We start from the raw sequence: 21,391 nt of genomic DNA, 5'->3' as shown, positions 1-21,391 counted from the left end.
ACTCAGAACAATATACATATATTACTACTTGTTTGTAGTGCTTCGGTAATGAGTCCCCTTTGTATTAGATAACCTATATAATTCAGCATCTAGGCCCTCCATAACGTCAATTATCTCCTCATAGCTAAATGTACATTCCATTAAAACAAGATTTACAGCCTTTACAATACTTCTTAGGGTTGAACATGGAGATTTTGTGGATTTAAAGAAGCAGAGATGGGAGTTAGCATTTGTTAAAGAAGCAATGAATTAAAACAAAAATGCTATTTCATTTACTAAATATGAATAGGCACCTAATACCCTAAGAAATAGTTGCAGTAAAACAAACTGAAGTAGTCCTGAGGAAAAAAAGACAGGAAAATTTGTTTTCACCCTTTGGCTTCTTTTATTGTTTCCTAATTTACTCTTTATTTTTCCATTATGTGACATGGACAATTTCCTTTGTGTATCCTTCTTTTAGTTCCTATTCAGATTACTGAGAATTCTTGATTGTAAGATGAGAAAATGGCACCTTAGAAAAGTCTGTGGGAAAAAAAAATATCCCAGCACTTGCCAGTTTTCAAACAAAGCTGGTTACAGGAAACCAATTTAAAGGGAAGCTGCTGGCATATTTCATATGTTGTAGAAAAGATTGACATTATTTCAAATGCATTTGAATACCTAATGCTAAGAAAAGGCCTAGAAGTGTCCTTTAGCAGTACAACGGTTTTTCACGAGTGCTGTAAATGTGATCCTATATATTAAACCACCAGCCGTGGGTAGTCCTATGGTCTTTTAATCTCACGAGTGGGTATGTTACCCTCCTGTACTGCATTGCCCATTTTCTCTGATAGTTTTCAGTATTTTGTACAGCAAGTTTGTAAAGCATCATTTCAGTCTGCTAGCTGATGCCTTAGGTTCAGAGAAACTATCTAAAAGACACAAAGCTGTTTAGATGCTAAAGGTGGAGTCAGTTGAAACTGTTGTATCACAAAGGGCTGATTTAAAAGTTAACTCATTCACTATTGATCTTTTAATATTGATTTTCCTGTTTGCTCCTCACTTTTCACACTTCTCCCTTTCTCTGCTTTATAAATTGCCTTTGTATTTTAGATTTAACACCAATTAGGAGAAGGTGTTCAGAGATGACAAACATGTTTTTTATCTTCCATTGAAATAGTGGTTCTGGGTCAAAATCCCTGTGTCATGAGTTCCAACTTTTGCTATGTATTTTCCTTTCTTTTTTTTGCACTAAGTGAAAGCATTTCTTATACTTTGTAGTCTGAACTTCCAGGAAGCCAGAAGCTCTTTTAAGGAACAAAAAAATTGGACATCCAGAACGAAGTTGCCCAAAATGCCTATTGACATTTTATACCTAAAAATATAATATTGCCATTTTGTAATGCACTAGAAATTAAACTGAGATGTGCATTTGGCTCATTTATGTGAATCTGGCATTACAGATCTGAGGTATGATTAAGTCTCACAGAAAATGTGACCATTGAACACGAACTGCATCTTCAGCCAAAGGTCGCCTGTGTCCATTAAGAAGCAGGAAGCATCTGTTTGTGTAATGCATGGCTGTAGTCTGCCTGCAGCCTCCTTCTTTTTTGTAACTGTAAATGCCAGAGAGGACATATAATATGCTTCTGGGGAAAGTTTAATGAAAAAAGAACAAGTCACAACTTGCTATATTCATGTAAGTCTAGTTAAGGTCCTTGTTAGTGACAACCTGGTATAGTTTATCTGGAAAAATTCAAGGTCTGCATTGGTGATTATCACAGCTACTTTGAATTCATAGCAGAGTAATTCAAATCAGAGTTTGGAGAGGTTTATCAGGTTGATATCTCTAAGACTTTCAAGGATTTATGCTCTTTGTTCTTGGAATTCTGAAAGGATTGGCTGTAGACAGACAACATGACAGTCTAACTTCTCAGCTATGTGATCGGTAATTAATCTGTTTGGTTTTCCACTCATTTAATAAAATAGTTCATTCAACAGAATAGATATTTATTATTACAAGAATGATAAACAGATGATTTGCAGTTCTGCCTAATAGAAAAGGAACACTTCTGAAATGGTTTCAGAAAATAAAATAGTCTCCCAAAAATGGGGCAGCACTTAATCCACCAAAACTGGAGTTTGACAGTTGGCTTTAGCACAGAAAGAATTAGTAGTACATTGCTAATAGTAATGTAATATTAATATATTTTAATATTGGTGCCAGTGAGTGCTACTGTAGATATTTTCCAACAGGTAGAAGATGCTCTCAAGAGTGTTTGCATTGCTAATCAAAATCAGTGCTGGGAATGAGAGGGTCTTGGGTGGTAGGTTCTCTTGGCATAAAGCTTCTTGTATAATCTCTGTAGAGAGCTTGCAGTCTCACTAGTCAAGGTAGAAAAAGGATGGGAAAAGCTGTAAAATATACAGGCAGTGTGTGGGAGAAGAATATTGCATGAAGTCGTGATTTGATGATGGCACTGGAGGAGATAGGCTATCAAGAGGCAAGGTAGAAAAAGAGAACGAGGTCTTGTATGGGAGGAAACAGGATTCTGTTACTGAGAACTAATGTCTCTCAGTTAGTTCTTCCTTCCGACACCCTTATTTTTCCATCCACCTCTTAAAAACATTTAATTTTTGTTTCCCTGTCATATTCTTTCATTCACTGACCTCATCCTGAGAGTCCTCATTTCCAGATGACGACAGGCTGTGTGACCCCTCATGTTGAGTTCTTTCATCTAAATCTCCATCTTTTCTTGACTGAGATGCACTTCAGGTTGGCTGAGCTTTACAAGAGACAACAGCTGTTTATCTGAGTGTAGAATTGGAGGTGCGTAGGTTGTGAGACTGCAGGCGACTTGTTAAGTCATAAAACACCAACTTTAGCTACCAGTTGATGCTAACTTTATGAACTGTTGGTGATAGTCCCCATCACCCTTAGCAGGATGTGTTGCAAGACTCTCTTGAGCCCTTTCTTTAGATGAGGCAGTGTGGGGATGGATGCACTGTGTTAGCTCTGGGGATGGATAGAGGAGTTGTGCTTGTTTTTCATCTTCAGTGCTTGTTGCCATCAAAACAAAATTAAGGTGAAGAGATGTGTAAAGAGATATGGTTCCTTTGGGTTTGGTGTTTAAAACTAGTGACTGTCATTGGACTGGCAGTGGTGATCCACATCCAGACTTGGACCTTACTTCACATTTCTGTCTTTTTTGTTGAGACTGTCAGTCCTTCTGAAATGGAGGTAGCAGCACTTCCAAACAGCCCAGGGAGTTCAGGAAGGGTAAAACGCTCGATACTGTGTGTGTTCAGCACATCTTTATTCTATTATAAACATATGTAAGTAAATGTTCTTGCTAACTTGGATAATTTAAAGTGATAATATGGCTTATAAAACCTCTTCAGCAGAAATACCTGTATTTGAGATATTTTTGCATACCCAGTAAAGCATCGAGTATGAACCGATATAGTTCACACAGCAGATCCACACTGTAGACGCCTGTGAAACATTTGGCCCTTGTCTGGGTGATCTGTCAAACTACATATAACGATATATTTTTTTCACTATGCACCACTAAATCTTTCCAGTATTTAATGCCCTTCTTTTTAATGTCAGCTGGTCTTATAAGGAGACTTGTAAACTCGTGTTCTCAATTATGGCATTTTAATTTAATAATAATTCAATTAAAGGTGTGTTTTTTATGGAGCATCCACGCTACCTTTATTGGTATTATTAGAGTAACCATCATAATAACAAGGAGCAATTATTTAAATATTCATTAAAAATCAAGTGGTGGAGAAGAGAGTAATATTGGTGGAAAGATTGTAGGAACCTGATACGTGTCTGTTCCTGAGTGCTACAATAAAAGGTGTCCTTTCTTTAAAGCTTGCAAGTTTCTACTTTTTCTGAACTTCTAAAGGTGCAGTAAACCAGCATTAAAATTCCTTAACGTTTTTATTGCTACTGTTGTAACTTTGTAAAAGGGAACCAGAAATATTATCTGGAAAGTATTGCTAGAGGTAAAGAACGGCCGTGGTTATATGGACCTGACTGCAGGTCCTCACCACAGTCCTGGCAGGGGTTATGGGTGGGTGATTAAAAAGAGGGGGAGTTCATTCTCTGTTACAGCTAATGGAATTATTCAGGCATGCTGAGGGGAGGATTCATAAGGCACTGGATGTCACTGTAGCTCAGCAGAAAATAATGAATTCTCAACAGTTCTTATCTCACACTGATTATTGTTTGATGGTATCCAGAATAACTGAGGATATTTTGAGGGAAATTTTTATCTCCAGGGCAAAGACGCTCAGCATTCAGGGTATATAGAAAGTCATGTACCAACTGGGCGAGGAAGATCTGCGTATCACTAAATGATACAAGTCAGACTGCAGAGGACAGATAAGTCAGGGATTCAGGCTGCCTGGTGCAGCAGGGTGGATGCCTGCAGACGCAGGCTACTCTTGTTCTGCGGGGGCAAACTGACCTGTCTTTTCTCACTGCCCCCTCTAAGGGCAGAATCTGGGAGGCAGTATCTGAATTTAGCTTTGTTTTGTGCTGTTCATGAAAGAGAAAAAAGCTCATTATTGCTTTGACATTTTGAATGGAACATAATCTGTCATGCAGTAATGGAGGGAACACATTTTAATATTTCTGGAAAAGACCATCTTTTGTCATAATATGCAGAAAAGGCAAGAGTGTTCAATAAGTTCATAGTTTATAATTACCTGCTTTGGGAGAAGACACTAGAGAGATTTTTAATCTCCCTGATAAAAATATAACACGATCTAATGGTTGGGAGTTGAACTCAGCAATTTGAATTGGAAAGGAGAGAAGGAGTTTTTTAATACTGAAAATAGTCAACCATGGCCACCAACTACTCCAATACAAAGTGAATTCTCTCTCACTCAACATTTCCAAATCGAAATGGGAGAAGGAGGTGCTAAAAGACATGAAGTAGTTCAACTGCAAATCCCTGATTTGGATGATGTCTGTGTGTGAGAAGCTGACTAAATTGTTTCCTATGTTTTGCACGTGCATCTAGGCAGGACAATATATTATGATCTTAAATTGCAGGAAGAAAGATAAGGCACTTGGGGAACCTTCATGATGGTAAAGGAGAGAAGGAATGAGGTAGACTTTGGAAAGGCTGTAGAATCTCCATTTGATGACCTTTGAAGTGGGATAGTGGAGCATCTTCCATAGATATGAACAGATGCATAGATACGGAACTGTAGTGACAGGTTAGGGGGGAATGGGTTCAAACTGAAAGAGAGTAAGTATAGGTTAGATATTAGGAAAAAATTCTTTATTGTGAGGGTAATGAGGCACTGAAACAAGTTACCCAGAGGAGTTGTGAATGCCCTATCCCTGGAAGTGTTCAAGGCAAGGCTGGATGGGGCTTTGAGAAACCCGGTCTGGTAGAAGGTGTCCCTGCGCATGGCAGGGGAATTGGAACAACATGATCTTTAAGGTTTCTTCCAAGCGATACCATTCTATGATTCTATGCTCCCTTGGGTCAGGAACTGGACAAGCCAAACCTTGAGGTTTATCCTAGTCCTCTCATTCTTTAATTTCACAATCCTTCCTAACATTTGAAACAGTATTTCTAAATCTATACACTTGTATCTCAGTAGGATTCAGACCTACAAACCTCTTTCTTATTGTCTGAATGTGGCAGTGTTTGTTTGGCTTTACTGCAACCGTGAAACTACAATTGATTGCTCAGGAGTTATGACCTGGATGTCTCATGTCTGTGTGGTAGATACACCATATCTACCAACTACTGTAAAGATAAAGAATTATACTTGAACTATCAGCCCTGAAATTCATGCCTAGTTACAGACTGTAACATTGAAACCACGTGCAATTCATCGAACAGTAATAATGAAGTCTTGGCTTGTGTTTAACTCTAAGCACATGAATAATTTCATCACTATCCAACAGAGCACTTCAGCCTATGCTTAAGTTTCACTGATGTTGATTACTCACATGCTCAAAGTCAAGCACATGCTAAAGTGATAAAGACTGCATATGGCAAAGACTATATAGCTAGTTGTCATAAAGCAGGTATTTAGACAGACTTCAGTGTAGGTGGCAAGGGATTAAGATAGTCATATATCAAAAGTAGCCTTATAGCAAAGAGTTTTATAGTATAGGTGCACTGCATTATTAAATATAAGGATCATTCTTGAGCAATATGTGGCTGTTTCTGGGCATGTTTAAAATATTTAACAAGTTTTTGAATATAAAAATGTTTGGAGTGGATCTTCAAAGATTTTTGACATTGTTCTGTTCTTAAAAGTGAGCATCTACACTGCTCAGGGCAACTTTTAGGCAAGAAAACCATGAAGTGATAGTAGGAAATTAACATTTAATTTTTTTTTTTTTTTTTTTAAACAGGGAGTCTGGGGACAGTCTTTGAGGGTTGTGAAAGTTTAAAAAAAATAAAATGTGTCTATATATGCAGGCATGTACACACAAACACTCATGAAGCAGTCAGAGATTGGTAGCCAGATAGCCTGCAGTCAATTTTGTTGTTGTGTTGGGGTCTCCTGAAGAGGAGTCATAAGGAGCATAAAAGCTTAACAACAGAAAGGAAGAGAAGACTTACGACTGCTAGCTTGTAAATCTTAGATCACTAATAACACTAATTTGCTGTTTGAAAGAAAACTAGAAAGGAGGGGATTTACTTTCCTCTCTTGAATTTCATGGAGGTGAAATTTTGGAGAACAAAACAAACTAAAACATCTTAATTCCATGTAACATGTAATAGCAAGCATCCAGCCAGCTGCCATTTTGAGGGTAATTTTTTTAATCAGCCATTTCAGTTTTAGATTGGCCTTGATCCTCAGCCTGCTCAGGAATTTTTCTTCTTACGTATGTGCCTTTGCTCAAGTAAATGTGTTGCTGTTGTTGTTGTCGTCTAATACACAGCTGCTTTCTTCCTCCTGTCAGTTCTTGAGCTAAGCAAAGAGAATGCATGCACACACACAGACACTCACACACTTAATTTTTTTAAAGAAAAAAAGCCCCACAACAAAAAAGAATGCATGCTGTGACTTTAAAAATGAAATAATCGAACAGCTGTGGGTAATAAATCGATTAATTAGAGTGGATAAAGTGAAGGTGAAGGGTGCAGAGCACTCTTTAATTTGAAGATATATGACCTTGTAAGATGCTGCACTTCATTTGCTATTAGATCACACTTTGGAAGGGGCTTTATTAAAATCTATTCCAGGGTGAGCTGAGGTAAAACATATTGTTTAAAAAAGCTTTTGACAGAGTATGTTATATACTTTAGTCTGCTTCAGTGATTTCTGTCACTTTTTATACTACACATGTTGCTGTGCAAGAAAAGTTAAAGGTCTAGACATTTTCATCATATTTCTGTAAGAAACAGAAATTTAAATATTTGAAGTAATAATGGGAGCATTTACTGTTGCTTTGGCTGCAAAGCTGACATAAAACTTCCTAACTGCCTCAGTGCTGAGTAGATTTTTAAGGGATAATGTATCAGTTCCTTTCCATGTTTGTATGTGGCTTTCATTAATGTCAATAGCAGTTATGGGCACTTTTTCCAAGCCAAGTGCAGTTCTCAAACTTGTGTTTTTTTCGAACAGCGATTGTTAGAGATTAATCAAAGCAACTGCATCAGTCTCGTAGAGACACAGCGTGCGGGGCTGGGGCACAGGGGCCATGTCTGCCAGGCACAAATGCCCGCCGTATTGTGTACATTTTTTCTTGGCTGTGAAGAGATGGCTTCCCTGAAATCGGGGTTTGAAGCTGCTGTCCACAGCAATAGCCCTACTAAATCAACAGAAGCGTGAGGAGCTGCATCACATTTATCACCTACCTTTGTAAATAAGTCTCAATCTGATACATACTTTTTCCTTTATGCTGTTACGGATGTATATTGGGTGATAAGATTAGATAAACTGACAGGCTGATAGGTAGGCAGATAATCTTCTAGCCTCCTTGTCTAAGGTTTTGTAGGTTTTGTTAGCAGCAACCGTTCCTGCAACAGCCAGAAGAGGGGAATTCAGTCAGCAGCAATCCCACTTCTCCTGATGTGCCCGAGTTGAATTTTTTTTCTTTGTCTGCTATGAGTCATTCCCCTTTACAAGGTAGTTTCGATAATGCGGTTCTGCTCACCTTATAAACTCTTTCATTTTCAAGCTCATGCAACAGGCTTTTGTGAATGGCAGCCTCCCTGTCTAGAAAAGGGTCTGTGTAGTTCAGCTTTGGATCTGAGCTCCTGTGGAGCGGCTGGATCAGGCACTGCTTGGTTCCTTGCACCGTCATGGGTCAGGCAGGAAGCTTGGTTCAGGTACTGAACTATCAGGAAGTTTAGTGCCTCTGGGTGCAGTGGGGGCATCACTACCCAAAATATGTGCTTTCATAAACAAACAAACAAACAAGCAAGAAATTAATTTTAGGTTTTACAAAATGGGCTGTTGTTTTTTCAGGAAACCTTCCCCTCATTTAATAACAAACAACAAAACAAATCCTGGACCGTGAATTTTAAGTTGACACATATTTATGAATTTATCAGAGTCTTGCAGAGACATTGAAGAAAGGAGGGGAGTGGGAGAAAAGTGCTTTTTGAAGATAGGACATAGTTTATATTGTGCCCAGGACTGGAATTTTCTAGCTAGCAAAATTATGACTGTGGTGCAGACTTGTCCACACCTGTCCTTTATGTAAAGCTGAATCAAGGTTAAAGGAATGCTTTCCACCTTTATGCAGCCGTTCAAAGAGGCTAGAAAAGCAAACAGAACAATGTTTTTGGCTCTGGTGAGCATTTCTGCATTGGAGGGCAGGCTCAGGCTCAGAAATTTTTGGGACCCAGTTCAAGCACGGCCCGACATTTGTTACTGTTAATTGCAACTGTGCTGTCGGCTTTGATTACCGGATGTTTCATTTGAGTGGCTTCTTGGTGTTTTGGCAAAAAGAATGTCAAAGTGGTTTATGCAAGGGTATGTTTTCCAAGCTCCTGTTGACTTGAATAGGACTTGTGTGGCTAAATACCTACATAGTATTTTAAAAATGGAAGTGCTGGCATGACTGAAGCATGTATAAATTAAATTCAGCAAGATCTCAGGGGACTGCTGCATGAAGTATATAAAATGAAAGAATGAAAATGACACTGAAGCTCCTTGCAGGTGCCTTGTAAAACCTACCACGCTGCATTTTCCTTGGTTTTCATACGTAGTCATAAATCCCTTGAAACAAATTCCTTTTTGTGGAATAAACACATGAAAGGATTTGCATCCTTCCATGTCATGAAGGAAGGTTTTATTTGCAAGTTAGAGGATGTAAATGTATATAGCAGAAATGCGTACGTGTGATATTTGTCATACATGTTAAGTGAATAAGTGTGGTGAGTAAATGTGCTGTTCAACAATTTATATCAGTCAATACGTTGCAATTAAATCCTTCTTTCAGAAATGCCAAGAAGGAAATGTGTTAGCAAAATAAAGTGCATGCCAACTGTATTTAAATGTTCTCCACTGTATTATTTTTTAAGTGTTCTTTCTGCTTTTTCTTTTATAGGTAAAGATGAGCCTTCAAGCTATATTTGCACAACATGCAAGCAGCCTTTTAATAGCGCTTGGTTCTTGCTTCAGCATGCCCAGAACACACATGGATTCCGCATCTACCTGGAAACAAGCCCTTCAAACAGTTCCCTTACTCCACGCATCACCATCCCTCCTCCTCTGGGACCGGAGACTGTTGCACAGTCCCCGCTGATGAATTTTCTTGGAGACAACAACCCTTTTAATCTTTTGCGGATGACAGGACCCATCTTGCGTGAACACCCTGGCTTTGGTGAGGGTCGGCTCCCAAACACACCTCCGCTGTTCAGCCCACCACCTCGTCATCATCTGGATCCACATCGCCTTAGTGCCGAAGAAATGGGGTTAGTTGCCCAGCATCCCAGTGCCTTTGACAGAGTTATGCGTTTAAACCCCATGGCAATTGAGTCCCCAGCGATGGATTTCTCCAGAAGGCTTCGAGAGCTGGCAGGAAACAGTTCCACCCCTCCGCCAGTCTCACCCAGTCGCACCAACCCTATGCATCGCCTGCTGAATCCTTTCCAGCCAAGTCCTAAATCACCTTTTTTGACCACTCCGCCACTGCCCCCCATGCCCCCCAGCAGCACTACGCCTCCCCAGCCTCAGGCCAAGAGCAAGTCCTGTGAATTTTGTGGGAAAACATTCAAGTTCCAGAGTAACCTTATTGTGCACCGGCGCAGTCACACAGGAGAAAAGCCCTACAAATGTCAGCTCTGTGACCATGCTTGCTCCCAGGCCAGCAAGCTAAAACGCCACATGAAAACACATATGCATAAAGCTGGCTCCATGACAGGCAGGTCAGATGATGGACTGTCCACCACTAGTTCCCCCGAGCCAGGCACAAGTGAGCTCACTGGAGAGGGACTGAAATCCAGTGAGGCAGATTTCAGGAACGAGAGTGATCCTTCTCTGGGCCATGACAATGAAGAAGAGGAAGAGGAGGAGGAGGAGGAAGAGGAACTTGAAAATGAGAGCCGGCCAGAGTCAAGCTTCAGTATGGACTCAGAGCTGAGTCGTAACCGAGAAAACGGCTCCAAGTCGCTGCCGGACGAGAAATCCCTCGTGCTGGGAAAAGTCATCGAGAATGTAAGTCTAGGTGCCATTCAGCAATATAACGACATGTTAGCTGAAAAACAGAAGAGAAGTAGCTTCATGAAAAGGTCCTCTGATCAGCGAGACTTGTGTCCTCGAGATCTCTGTCAGAGAGATCCGGGCGATGAAGACTCAGTGGTAGGAGAGCTGGACCGCACTGAGGAAGGTGCGGTCAATGGAAGAAACTTTGGCCCGGGTGAACCCTTCCCAAACTTGTTCCCCCGTAAGCCAACACCTATCACGAGCCCCAGTTTAAACAATTCTTCTAAAAGAATAAAGGTAGAGAAAGATTTGGACTTGCCACCAGCAACGATAATACCTTCCGAAAACGTTTACTCCCAGTGGCTGGTAGGGTATGCAGCATCGCGGCACTTCATGAAGGATCCGTTCCTCGGATTCACAGACTCCCGACAATCCCCCTTCGCGACCTCTTCTGAGCACTCGTCGGAGAATGGGAGCCTGCGTTTCTCCACTCCGCCGGGGGACATGCTGGACGGGGGGCTCTCAGGGCGCAGCGGCACGGCGAGCGGAGGCAGCACCCCCCACATCAGTGGACCCGGCCCCGGGCGACCCAGTTCGAAGGAAGGGCGCAGGAGCGATACATGTGAGTACTGTGGCAAGGTCTTTAAGAACTGCAGCAATTTGACGGTACACCGTCGGAGCCACACTGGAGAGCGGCCTTACAAATGCGAGCTCTGCAACTATGCATGTGCCCAGAGCAGTAAGCTGACGCGCCATATGAAAACGCATGGCCAGATAGGGAAGGAGGTCTACCGCTGCGACATTTGCCAGATGCCCTTCAGTGTTTACAGCACCCTGGAGAAACACATGAAAAAGTGGCATGGAGAACATTTGCTGACAAATGACGTCAAAATTGAGCAGGCAGAAAGAAGCTAAGGACCCCCCCTCCCTCCTGCCCCTCCCTGCCCCCACCTCCACTAGGTTAAATTTCAGGGGTCTAGGTAACATTTTATTTGTACAGTTTAACTATTGCCAACTGAGAAAAGATGACCTAACTTGCCTCCGTAAACATAACTTAGCATAACTATGGTAGGTGCCAGACTTTGGCACTTAAATATAACCTGTGTCTACAAAGTTCTATTAAACCCGAGGGTTGATTAAGGCAGTAAAAATTGTGGAGCCTTTTAACTGTGCAATAATTTCTGTATTTATTGGGTTTTTGTAATTTTTTGGCATGTGCAGGTACTTTTTTTTATTCTTTCTGTTTAAATTTCTTTTAAAATTTTGTTGGGTATCCCTTTTTAATTTTACCCAGTCGTAGCCTGAGATTACTTGCATTGTAGGGGAGAAACATATCTTTTAAAATTATAATTTTTGGGCCGCTGCTTTGTTGAAATTTAAGCTAAGTGTGTGTAATTTCTTGTGAAGAAGCCAGCATGAGAACCGAAATCTTTTTTTCTTTCTTTTTTCTTTCTTTCTTTCTTTCTTTTTTTAAATTTTTCTTCTTAAATAACCTTGAAGATTAGGGAAAACAAAACTGTACAGCGGATAACAATCTTTAAAATTAGCACTTTCTTTTGAAATTGGATCAAATACATAGCACTGACAATGTCGCTGATGATAGAGGCCTTTTCTAGATGGATTGTAGCACTAAAGCTATGACAGCAAAAAAGACAAAGGTGCAGAAGGCAGCTACATTCAAAACCCAGAAACATTCTTAATTGTACATTACTATCTGATAGTTTCTTCTTGTTGTTAAAAGCTATGGCAACATAAGGGTGCCAGTTTGTCACTTTTTGCAGTGTTTTCCCTCCCTCATCCCCTCCTGTGACTCTTCCTAGAGACAATAAAAGAACATCTTGAGCATTGTAATATTATTTTCAAACCTCAGAGGAGCCAAATGCCATCTTTTTTCTTTTTTTTTTTCTTTTTGAACCACAAAATCATAAAATTTGAATTCAGGACATCTACTTCCATCTGTATTTGCTGTGGTTAAATATTAGAAGATGGGAAAGTGTGATTTTCTCAATGAAAAGCCTCAACTCATAGGCATTTGGTTTATGAGTAGGAATATTTTATGATGTACAGTGATGTTATTATAAGGAAGAGAAAAATAAATCCTGGTTGATTTACCTGTCTTGCCAAGATTCTGCTCCTACTGAAGTCGGTAAGAGTTTTTCCCTTGACTTAATTAGGAACAGAATGGAATTGTATTCAGAAAAAAGCATTATGACAGACAAAAAGTAAAGCAAAGGAAAATGCACCTGTTCTACTTTTAAATTCCAAATATTTTAAAGCCTTTTACAACTAATATTAGCAAACAGTAGACAATTATGGTTAGAGATTTTAATTATGTTGACCCGCACTTTAAAGCTTTTGTTTGTGGTTAAGAGAAAAATGGCTTCTCAACAAGAAATTACATCATATTCTACTTGGCCCAAAGGTGGGTTAAACTGTAAGGGAACAGCTGAGATTAAGTGTCAGTGTTGCTAAGCATGGCATTCACAATACTGGCACTATAAAGAAAAATAAATAAAAATAATTTATTGGACAGTTTTTCTACTGCCATTCAATTTGACGTGAGTGCCTTGAAAACTGATCTTCCTATTTGAGTCTCTTGAGACAAATGCAAAATGTTTTTGTGAAATGGAAAGACTTTTAAAAAAAAAGTAAAACAAGAAAAGTACATTCTTTAGAAAAAAAAAAGAGCCACATTTACTTAAAAAAATTACTGGTTGAAGATAGTGGACATGAAAATGCCATAAGACCCAATCAAATGAAGATGTATACCCAGCACAACTTCGGACATACATTAGCTGAATTATTCTCAGCTTTTTTTTTTTTTCAGGACAACGCTGCTTAGGAAATGGAATGGAAATGATTTACTGCTGAATTAAAACTCAAATGACACAAATTACAAGTTGCTATCATTGAATGAAAAAAAACAATTCAGGAACAACGGCTAATTTTTTTTTAAAAGTTAAATTTAGTGCACTCTGTCTTAAAATACGTTTACAGTATTGAATACATACAAGGGTAAAAAAGAAATTGTGTGTATGTGTGTTTGAGCAATCTTTTTTTTTTTTCAAAGTTTGCTTAATAGGTTATTAAAAAAAATGCCATAATGGCCATGTGTATATTGTTTTCTTTTGGTGACGGGGTTTTAGTATATATTATATATATTAAAATTTCTTGATTACTGTAAAAGTGGACCAGTATTTGTAATAATGGAGAATGCCTGGGCATTTTACAAAACCAGAAAGAAAAAAAAAATTTTCTTTTTTCCTTGAAAATGTTGCAGTAAAATTTAAATGGTGGGTCTATAAATTTGTTCTTGTCACTGTAACTGTAAAGTCTTGAGTTTTAGTAAATTTTTTTCTGCCTTGGGTGTTGAATTTTTATTTCAAAAAATGTATAGAATCTTGTATTCGGGGATTAAAAGGTGATTGCTACACCACGTAGAAAAAGTATGTAGAAAAAAGTGCTTAATATTGTTATTGCTTTGCAGAAAAAAAAAAAAAATCACGTTTCTGACCTGTACCTATTTTTCTCTTTTTTTCTCCCCTTTGCCCCCCTTCCTTCCCCTTCTGGAATGGATATTGATATTGGTTGATTCATATGATGTAGGCACTTGCTGTATTTTTACTGAAGCTTGTAATTTTTTAACTGTACGCTTGTCCTTTTAAAGGGATTTAATGTACCTTTTTGTTAGTGAATTTGGAAATAAAAATAAAAACAAACAAACAGGCTGCCATAATATATTTTTTTAATTTGGCAGGATAAAATATTGCAAAAATAAAAAAAAATTTGTATGTGAAGTCCTTATTGTACAGGAAAAAAGGGGGTTGTTAGACGACCTTTCAGTAAAAGAAACAAAACAAAATAATTGAGTGCTTTTTTATTTTAAATTTTTTTGTTGTTGTTGTTCACAAATAATTTTAGTTGTATATATATTTTTTTTGTCAGAAATGGCCTACAAAAAAGTGCTGTTCCTACAGGGCTCTAAATAACTTCAAAGCTGCCTGGACCCCTTGCATCAAGGTTTTACCAGGTATGGTTGAACCAGGCTGGATGGTTATTTCCTGTTTGTGTGAAATGAAATTCCGTTCCCGGAAAGGTGTCTGGGGTGACATCCCACAGGTTCCCTGCAGATTTGAGAGAGAGAGAGAGGAGATTTCTTCCCCTCCTTCCAAACAAGAAGATGTCCAATCCATCTTCCCTCTCCTGGCCAACCCCCACTCACTGCTCCTCACACCCTGCCACCGCCCTCTGGAAGAAAGTCTTTTTATAGCAAAAAGTGAGAGCTGTTGCATCCACTTTGACATAAAATGGTCTGCTGTTGGTACAGCTGTAATCGGGTTGAAGAAAAATTAGTCCAGGCACAGCCCTCCTCTTCCCTGTCAGAACAGGACCGACTCCGTGTACAGGTCTTGCCAGTCCATGTTATTAGCTGCTTTGCTGCTGTTCACTCCTAATTGTACATTCCATAAATTTCTGAATGTTTGAGGGACTGGGATGAAATCCTGTACCTTTTGATTTCTCTCTTCTTTGCAGTCCTTTTTCTCTCTCTCTCTCACACTCTTTCCCTTTTGGGTCGAGGGGAAAGAGAGGTGGAAGAAGAGGCACTAATGCTTCAGTGAAGGGGAGGAGGGGAAAATGCTCAGTGCTCTCACAGGAAACGGTGGTAAAACTTAAAACAAAACAAAACAAAACAATATTGCCATGCCAAATTCTTCTGCTGCTTTCATTAGTGCAGAAACACTGGAGCAATTGGAGAGGCATGGGTGTGACAGGGAGAATTTGGTCCAGCTACCTAACAGATAGATGTATGCCTTCCAGACTTGAATGATGTACCCTTAAGACTTATGGAGAAATTCTGGATCTCAATTAGACTGATATAAATCAGGAATTATTCATAACTCTTAGTCCTGAATTACTCCAGCATAACAGAGGTTGGAATGTGGTCCCTTAAAGGCACATTTTCACTTTTTGGTGAAAACTGAGATCTCTGGAGTTTCACATAAATTCAGAGTCATGTCACTGAACTCAGAAGAATCTCTTGGAGTTGAATCAATGCAATGAAGATCAGAAGTTAACTGCACATTTTCAGTCCACAGTTCATTAATTTAAGAAATAATTTCACCTTTCATTTTAGTGTAAGTTGCTTAGGAGCTCCAATCTCCCTGTTGTTTTTAATGATCCAGAGTAGCAAACACCAGCAGTTGTCTAATTTTGTGACTTAGATCACTGAAACTAACAGTAAGTCACCCAAAAGCACAAGGGTTGTGTTTCTGCAGACTGTAGTGATACTGAAATGGCCCTCCTTATCTTCTAGCTTAGAAGAGCTGTAGTTTACTAGGCCATAAGCACAATATAACATGGACATAGCTAGAATGCTGCCACAGTTCTTTTCACACTTGAGGTAGTTTTTCATTATTTTTTTGAGGTTGAATTTATTACTTTCATTGTTTCTAGTCCTGCTGCCTTTGTAGTCCAGAGCAAAACTCCAGTCAACTCCCTTGGCAGCAGGACAGGTCTGGAAACCTGGTTTTAGAAAGAAAAATACCAATTTTTAAGGAAAGGGTCAAAAAAATCAGCATTTCATCCCAGTCCTCTGTAAAAGACAGTCCAAGGTTTTGTTTATCACAGGCAAACTCATTTTTATGGTGCTCTTTGTATTTTAGAACTGCAAAGCAAAGTAACGTTGATTTAAGTTGTTTGCATTTGTACCGGCAAGGCAAAATATTTTTATTACCTTTTTCTATTACTTATTGTATGAGCTTTTGTTGTTTACTTGGAGGTTTTGTCTTTTACTACAAGTTTGGAACTATTTATTATTGCTTGGTATTTGTGCTCTGTTTAAAAAACGAGAGCACTTTTTTTTTTATTATGGATAAAATGTTGAGATGGCTGGAGGTCATTTCAATATGGCTTAGTGAAATATTTATTGTTCCTTTTATTCTCTGTACAAGATTTTTGGCCTCTTTTTTTCCCCTTATTGTCACAATGTTGAGTTCAGCATGTGTCTACCATTTCATTTGTACGCTCGTTCAAAACAACGTTTGTTCCAGTTTCAAGTTATAAAAATAAATTGGACATTTGACTTGATCTCCAAATCTTGTCTTTCCTGGTTCTTTGAAATTGAGGGATGGGAAGGGGAAAAAAGAAAGGAGTGAGGAGTTGAAGCTTCAGCACAGATGATAGAGCTTATGCTGTATTTTCTGTCAGTTCTCATGGGAGTCAACCAGGAGAGAATTCTTGTTTGGGAAGGACATGTGAGAACCTGCATGATGCTAAGTAGATGCTCAAGTCCTGTTTACATCCCTTTGACTTAAATATGATATAAGGTATTTCCTGAGTAGGGGTCTTGAGACAAAATGGTAGAATAATGCTTGAAGCAGTCACATTTCTCATATGAAATCATGTTATGTTTGGGGCCATTAGCTCAGTTTTCTGAAGGCAGTGAGACCTGCATTTCTCTTGTGTTTCTTTCCATCCCTCCACAAAAACTTAACTCTATGGTCTATGCACTTAAGTTTGTTAATGTGTTCTGCTTCTTGGATGCCGATGCAAATAGGGAGAACACCTACCAATTCAATCAGGACCTCAATTTTGGCCACAAACTGTATTATGTGAGAAGCACCAAAATATAACTGCAGCTAAACATGTGCTCCTCGTCCTCCTCTGCTAGGGACAAAGGCGTGCACAGTGAAAGGCAGAATTTTGCACAATTTGAGGATAATTTTGCACAGTTTGAGGATAACAGCTGACAGCTACAGACAGTTCACTATCCTGATGCTCTTTATCAAGCCAACCTGTTAGCTAATGCATGGAAATCTTAAATAAGAGAACTGTTATTCAAACCATTATTGGAAAGCATAGGAAAGATTTGTAGTGTCAGAGACCAGATTCTGATTTCCTGGAGGCCCTGGTCCAACAAACCATGTAACAGGCTTGTGATTCAAAGCAGGCGAGTAATTGAAATTCACTTCAAAGGAACTGCTCCTGGACTTTAAAGTATTTGGCTCAACTCAGAAGTCAGGAGGGGAAGCTAAGTGGTTTGTGCTACAGAAGAGCTCCTACAGATGGTCTCTTCCTGATCTCAGGCTCCCTGAATCTACAATCTAAATTTAGGTATGTGTGTAAGTGCTTTGCTGGATCAAGGCTTCAGAGTGATATAAAAGTTACAGGCTTTGAAAAGTTGCACTCATGAAAAACCAGTGAAAATGAAATCGGAACCCGACGCTGACAATTATATTGGGCAATAGTTCACGCTATAATTTCCCAAATGCCATGTTCGTTTTGGATGCCTTCTGCAGTGAGCTGTAAGGGCTGTTACATTTTACTTCTAAATTTCATACAGTTTGCATTTGAATGGGGTGTTTTTGACACCCCATAAACATGACTTCACTCTAGCTGAGCTTTACACCGCAGTGTCATTTTGTCAGCTGTAAAGGCGCTGCAGGCCTTGCAGATGTTGATGTGGTGTTCGAAGGTTTAGCAGCAGCAGCCTCTACTGTGCATTGTGGCTTGTGGCCGGAAGGGCTTGGAGATACAAGAGGACAGACTCTCTGTCTATTGCCTCTGCTAAAGGAGGTGGTATCCGCCCGGCAAGGAGAAGCGTGGACCTCCTGGAAGTTGTAATGCCTTCACTCATCACTATTGGATCTGTTAGAGCTTGTCTGTCAGAGCTCTGATTACTCACACATGTTGGCATGAGGGAAAAAGTAGAATTAGGCCCTTTTTTACAGAGAAAATGTGAGAAATCACACAAATAAAGCTGCAAACAACTAAATCCAAATGAGTCTCTTTGCAACATCCTTGGGTTGGATACTCCTGTTTCACACATGCTTATGTAATCCAAGAACTCCATTATAATTAGAAAGGAAAAGGGCTTAGAAAAATCTTTGTGACATCCAAGTGAAACCAGTGGAATTCAAATTTTGGTATGAAAGGAGAGACACTTATACTTAGCATTATAATTATTATAATGAAAAACTATTTTAAAGGTGATTTGATTTCTCAAGGTCCTTATTCTTCACACTGATTGTACACTACATTGCTTCTTTGGATTCAATACATTTACTACTGATTTACATAAGCATTCCATGGACTTGAATCTGGCTTAGTGGCTTTACATACACAAAACTTACATAAATTATAAGAACATATAACAGAATAGCATTGGCCATTGAACTGTAAGACCACAATTGAGATTTTTCTACTAAAATGTGGAGATCAAGAGTTACATTTACCCTACCAAAGGACAGAAAGATACCATGTGATCTATACATCCAATTAAAACAGCTTGAAAACTGAGCACTCAAAATGAAAGGCTTGTGAACAGACCAATAATTATACACCAAAATCATTCAGGAAATAATTCTGAATAATGAATATATTTGAGAAAATTGTGATCTATTTGCAGACAACTTGTAAGCAAAAAAGAAGCAACATTTGCCTAATAGTTGATTTGCTCTGAATTATTCTCCTAGCTCAGCTAAACACTGACCTTTAGCTACTCAATGACAACATGGATTTCACTGTTTGACAGATGACAGACCATTCTCTGGGATCACACGTGTTAGAGATGGAAAAGACCTATTCATTCCAATACACCACCAATGCAAGACTATTTCTTTCAGTACATTTCCTAAACAGGATATTATATAGAACAGGATCAAATATAATTTTACACCTACACATTGAAAAGAAAATTGGCTGGTAAGGAGGTATTCTTCACCCAGATTTGTCACTGTCCATTTTCCCACGGCTTTAATCACAGGATATGACAATATTGTACTAAATTTATTGAGAGTGGACATATGCTTAGGGCTTAGTTGGACCACAGTTTGAGGGTGAGGCTAGTTCCAAAAGTTGTTCAGATTCATCTATTTCTGGTATTAATTTGGACACTATTGCATTATGCAGACAAGGTATTGATTTACAGATAACTTTTTCTGTGCAAAAAAATAGATGCAGGTTTTCTTTTATGTGTATCTTTTTAATTATTTCTTATTCTGTCACCATACCTGTAATAAAGTTCCTGTGCAATGGAAGTACGCTTACATGTTTTCATAAAGAGTTGGCAAGTGGCAGTGCTGATTATGGTGGAAGTCACAGGTATCATCAGAGAACATAAAAGCTAACAAGAATGTGAAAGAAAACAATGATGTTTCAATGATTCCTATAAACTGACAAGGAATTACAATAATGCAAAAAAATACACATCACTTTTCAATAATGTTTGAAGCATAAAGAATAGATGCCCAATGACTAACAAGTTAGATATGTGTGCGTGCGCAAAAACTGTGTATACATCTCTGTGTACGTAACTTGGATATAAGTGTACCTGTACAAAGCTAGAAATTTGAATTTCTCCTAATTAACAGACAAGTGTAATTGAGCTCATTTTAGTCCACAGCACTATATCCCTAAGATTGCCAGTTACTTTAGCAAAGCTGATTTAAAATGGGTATTACCACGATAAATGAAGACTCCTTGCTTCACCTCTAAAAATAACAATTGAAGTACCCATTGCATGTGGGCAATGTCTATATAACATTCTACTAGACACTACTAAAATCTCTAAAATGCTGTTTTTCAGTAGAAACCAATAGATCATAAAGCAAAGCTCAGTGACTAGCCAAGCTAATCTGGTACATGTGAAATTTCCACAGTACCAAAGTACTACTAGCAAATATGTTGATAATTCTTTTCCTCACTATATTTATTAGTTTATATGTAGAGATGGATATCACTACCTGTGTGTTTGGGGCATGTGGGGGCTTCACTCATCATGGTGCATGGGTCTTCCCAATGGTGTGAGACGTAGAGAGAGAACTAAGATGACTTAGAAAAGCCAAGTAGACATGGAAACACAGAACGAAGAACACGGAACAAGCACTCCTCCTTTAACTCTCTATGATATGATGATGAGAAGAATTTCTGGAGTGAGGAAGAAGGTCAAGAGAGTAGAGTCTTCATATGATATATTTCCAATGTGAATCAGCAGCAAACCCAAGGAAAATAGAGATTGATAGCAATAGTAGTTTCTATGCAGGATGTGGGCTGCAGCAATCTAGTCAGAAACCAGGCACTTATCACAGAATACTTTGAATTCTTAGCAATGATGTAACATAATGCAACTTCACTGAGCAAAGCTCTATTCCAGCAAAATACCCACAAATGACTGACAGAATGAAATGACACAATTACAGAATTAGAAGAGGAGAGGTAAGGAGATGTTGAGACAAAAACAAGGGAGAAAATCATGTTTCATGTGGTAATAATGTTCAGATGGAAGGAATGTGTTGGAGGATGCATCAAGACTGTTAGACATTTCAAAACACCTAAGTGAAATCGGAGTTTAAATCGCATTTTAGAGATAACTTGAGTTCTAAGACCCACTGATTTTTAACAAGCTTTGCTTTTCCAAATGACTATTGAAAATAAGTCAGTGGTCCAAAGTTATTTTAGAAGAAAAATTCGTGTCATAGATATAATTCTGCTCATATTCCAATGGCTTAAATTATTGCTTTTAATGTCTGAACATTTTTGAACATAGAGAACTTGTAATGCCAGACTCATTCTGTTTCAGTTTGTGGCTTAATCTCATGTTTACTGAAGAGAAACATAACTCCTAACTCCCCATGTGTCAGGGGAACGTAATTTCAGGGTAAGCAGCACATGGCCAGGACAGTGTTTTAGCCATTTCACTAGATACGAAAGGCTCCAGAAATATATTCAGTTCAATATGGCTCATAAGTGTTCCAGGAGTCCTATG

The 21,391-nt window shown here is 38.8% G+C and overlaps 1 protein-coding gene across 2 annotated transcripts in view; it reads left to right on the top strand.

Moving 5' to 3' along the window:
- Window positions 1–16,721, top strand: part of BCL11B (BCL11B, BAF complex component) — a 96,962-nt gene extending 80,241 nt beyond the window's left edge. For both annotated transcript variants that reach the window (XM_027673938.1, XM_027673937.1), the window contains one exon: window positions 9,530–16,721. In XM_027673938.1, the coding sequence (XP_027529739.1) occupies window positions 9,530–11,541 (2,012 nt within the window). In that variant the 3' untranslated portion in view covers window positions 11,542–16,721. The remainder of the gene's footprint in view (window positions 1–9,529) is intronic.
- Window positions 16,722–21,391: the final 4,670 nt, after the last annotated feature.

This window comes from Neopelma chrysocephalum, unplaced genomic scaffold (assembly GCF_003984885.1).
Source record: "Neopelma chrysocephalum unplaced genomic scaffold, ASM398488v2 Primary Assembly neopelma1_24, whole genome shotgun sequence".
Taxonomy (NCBI): Eukaryota; Metazoa; Chordata; class Aves; order Passeriformes; family Pipridae; genus Neopelma; species Neopelma chrysocephalum.
This window is presented reverse-complemented; position numbering and strand designations above follow the sequence as displayed.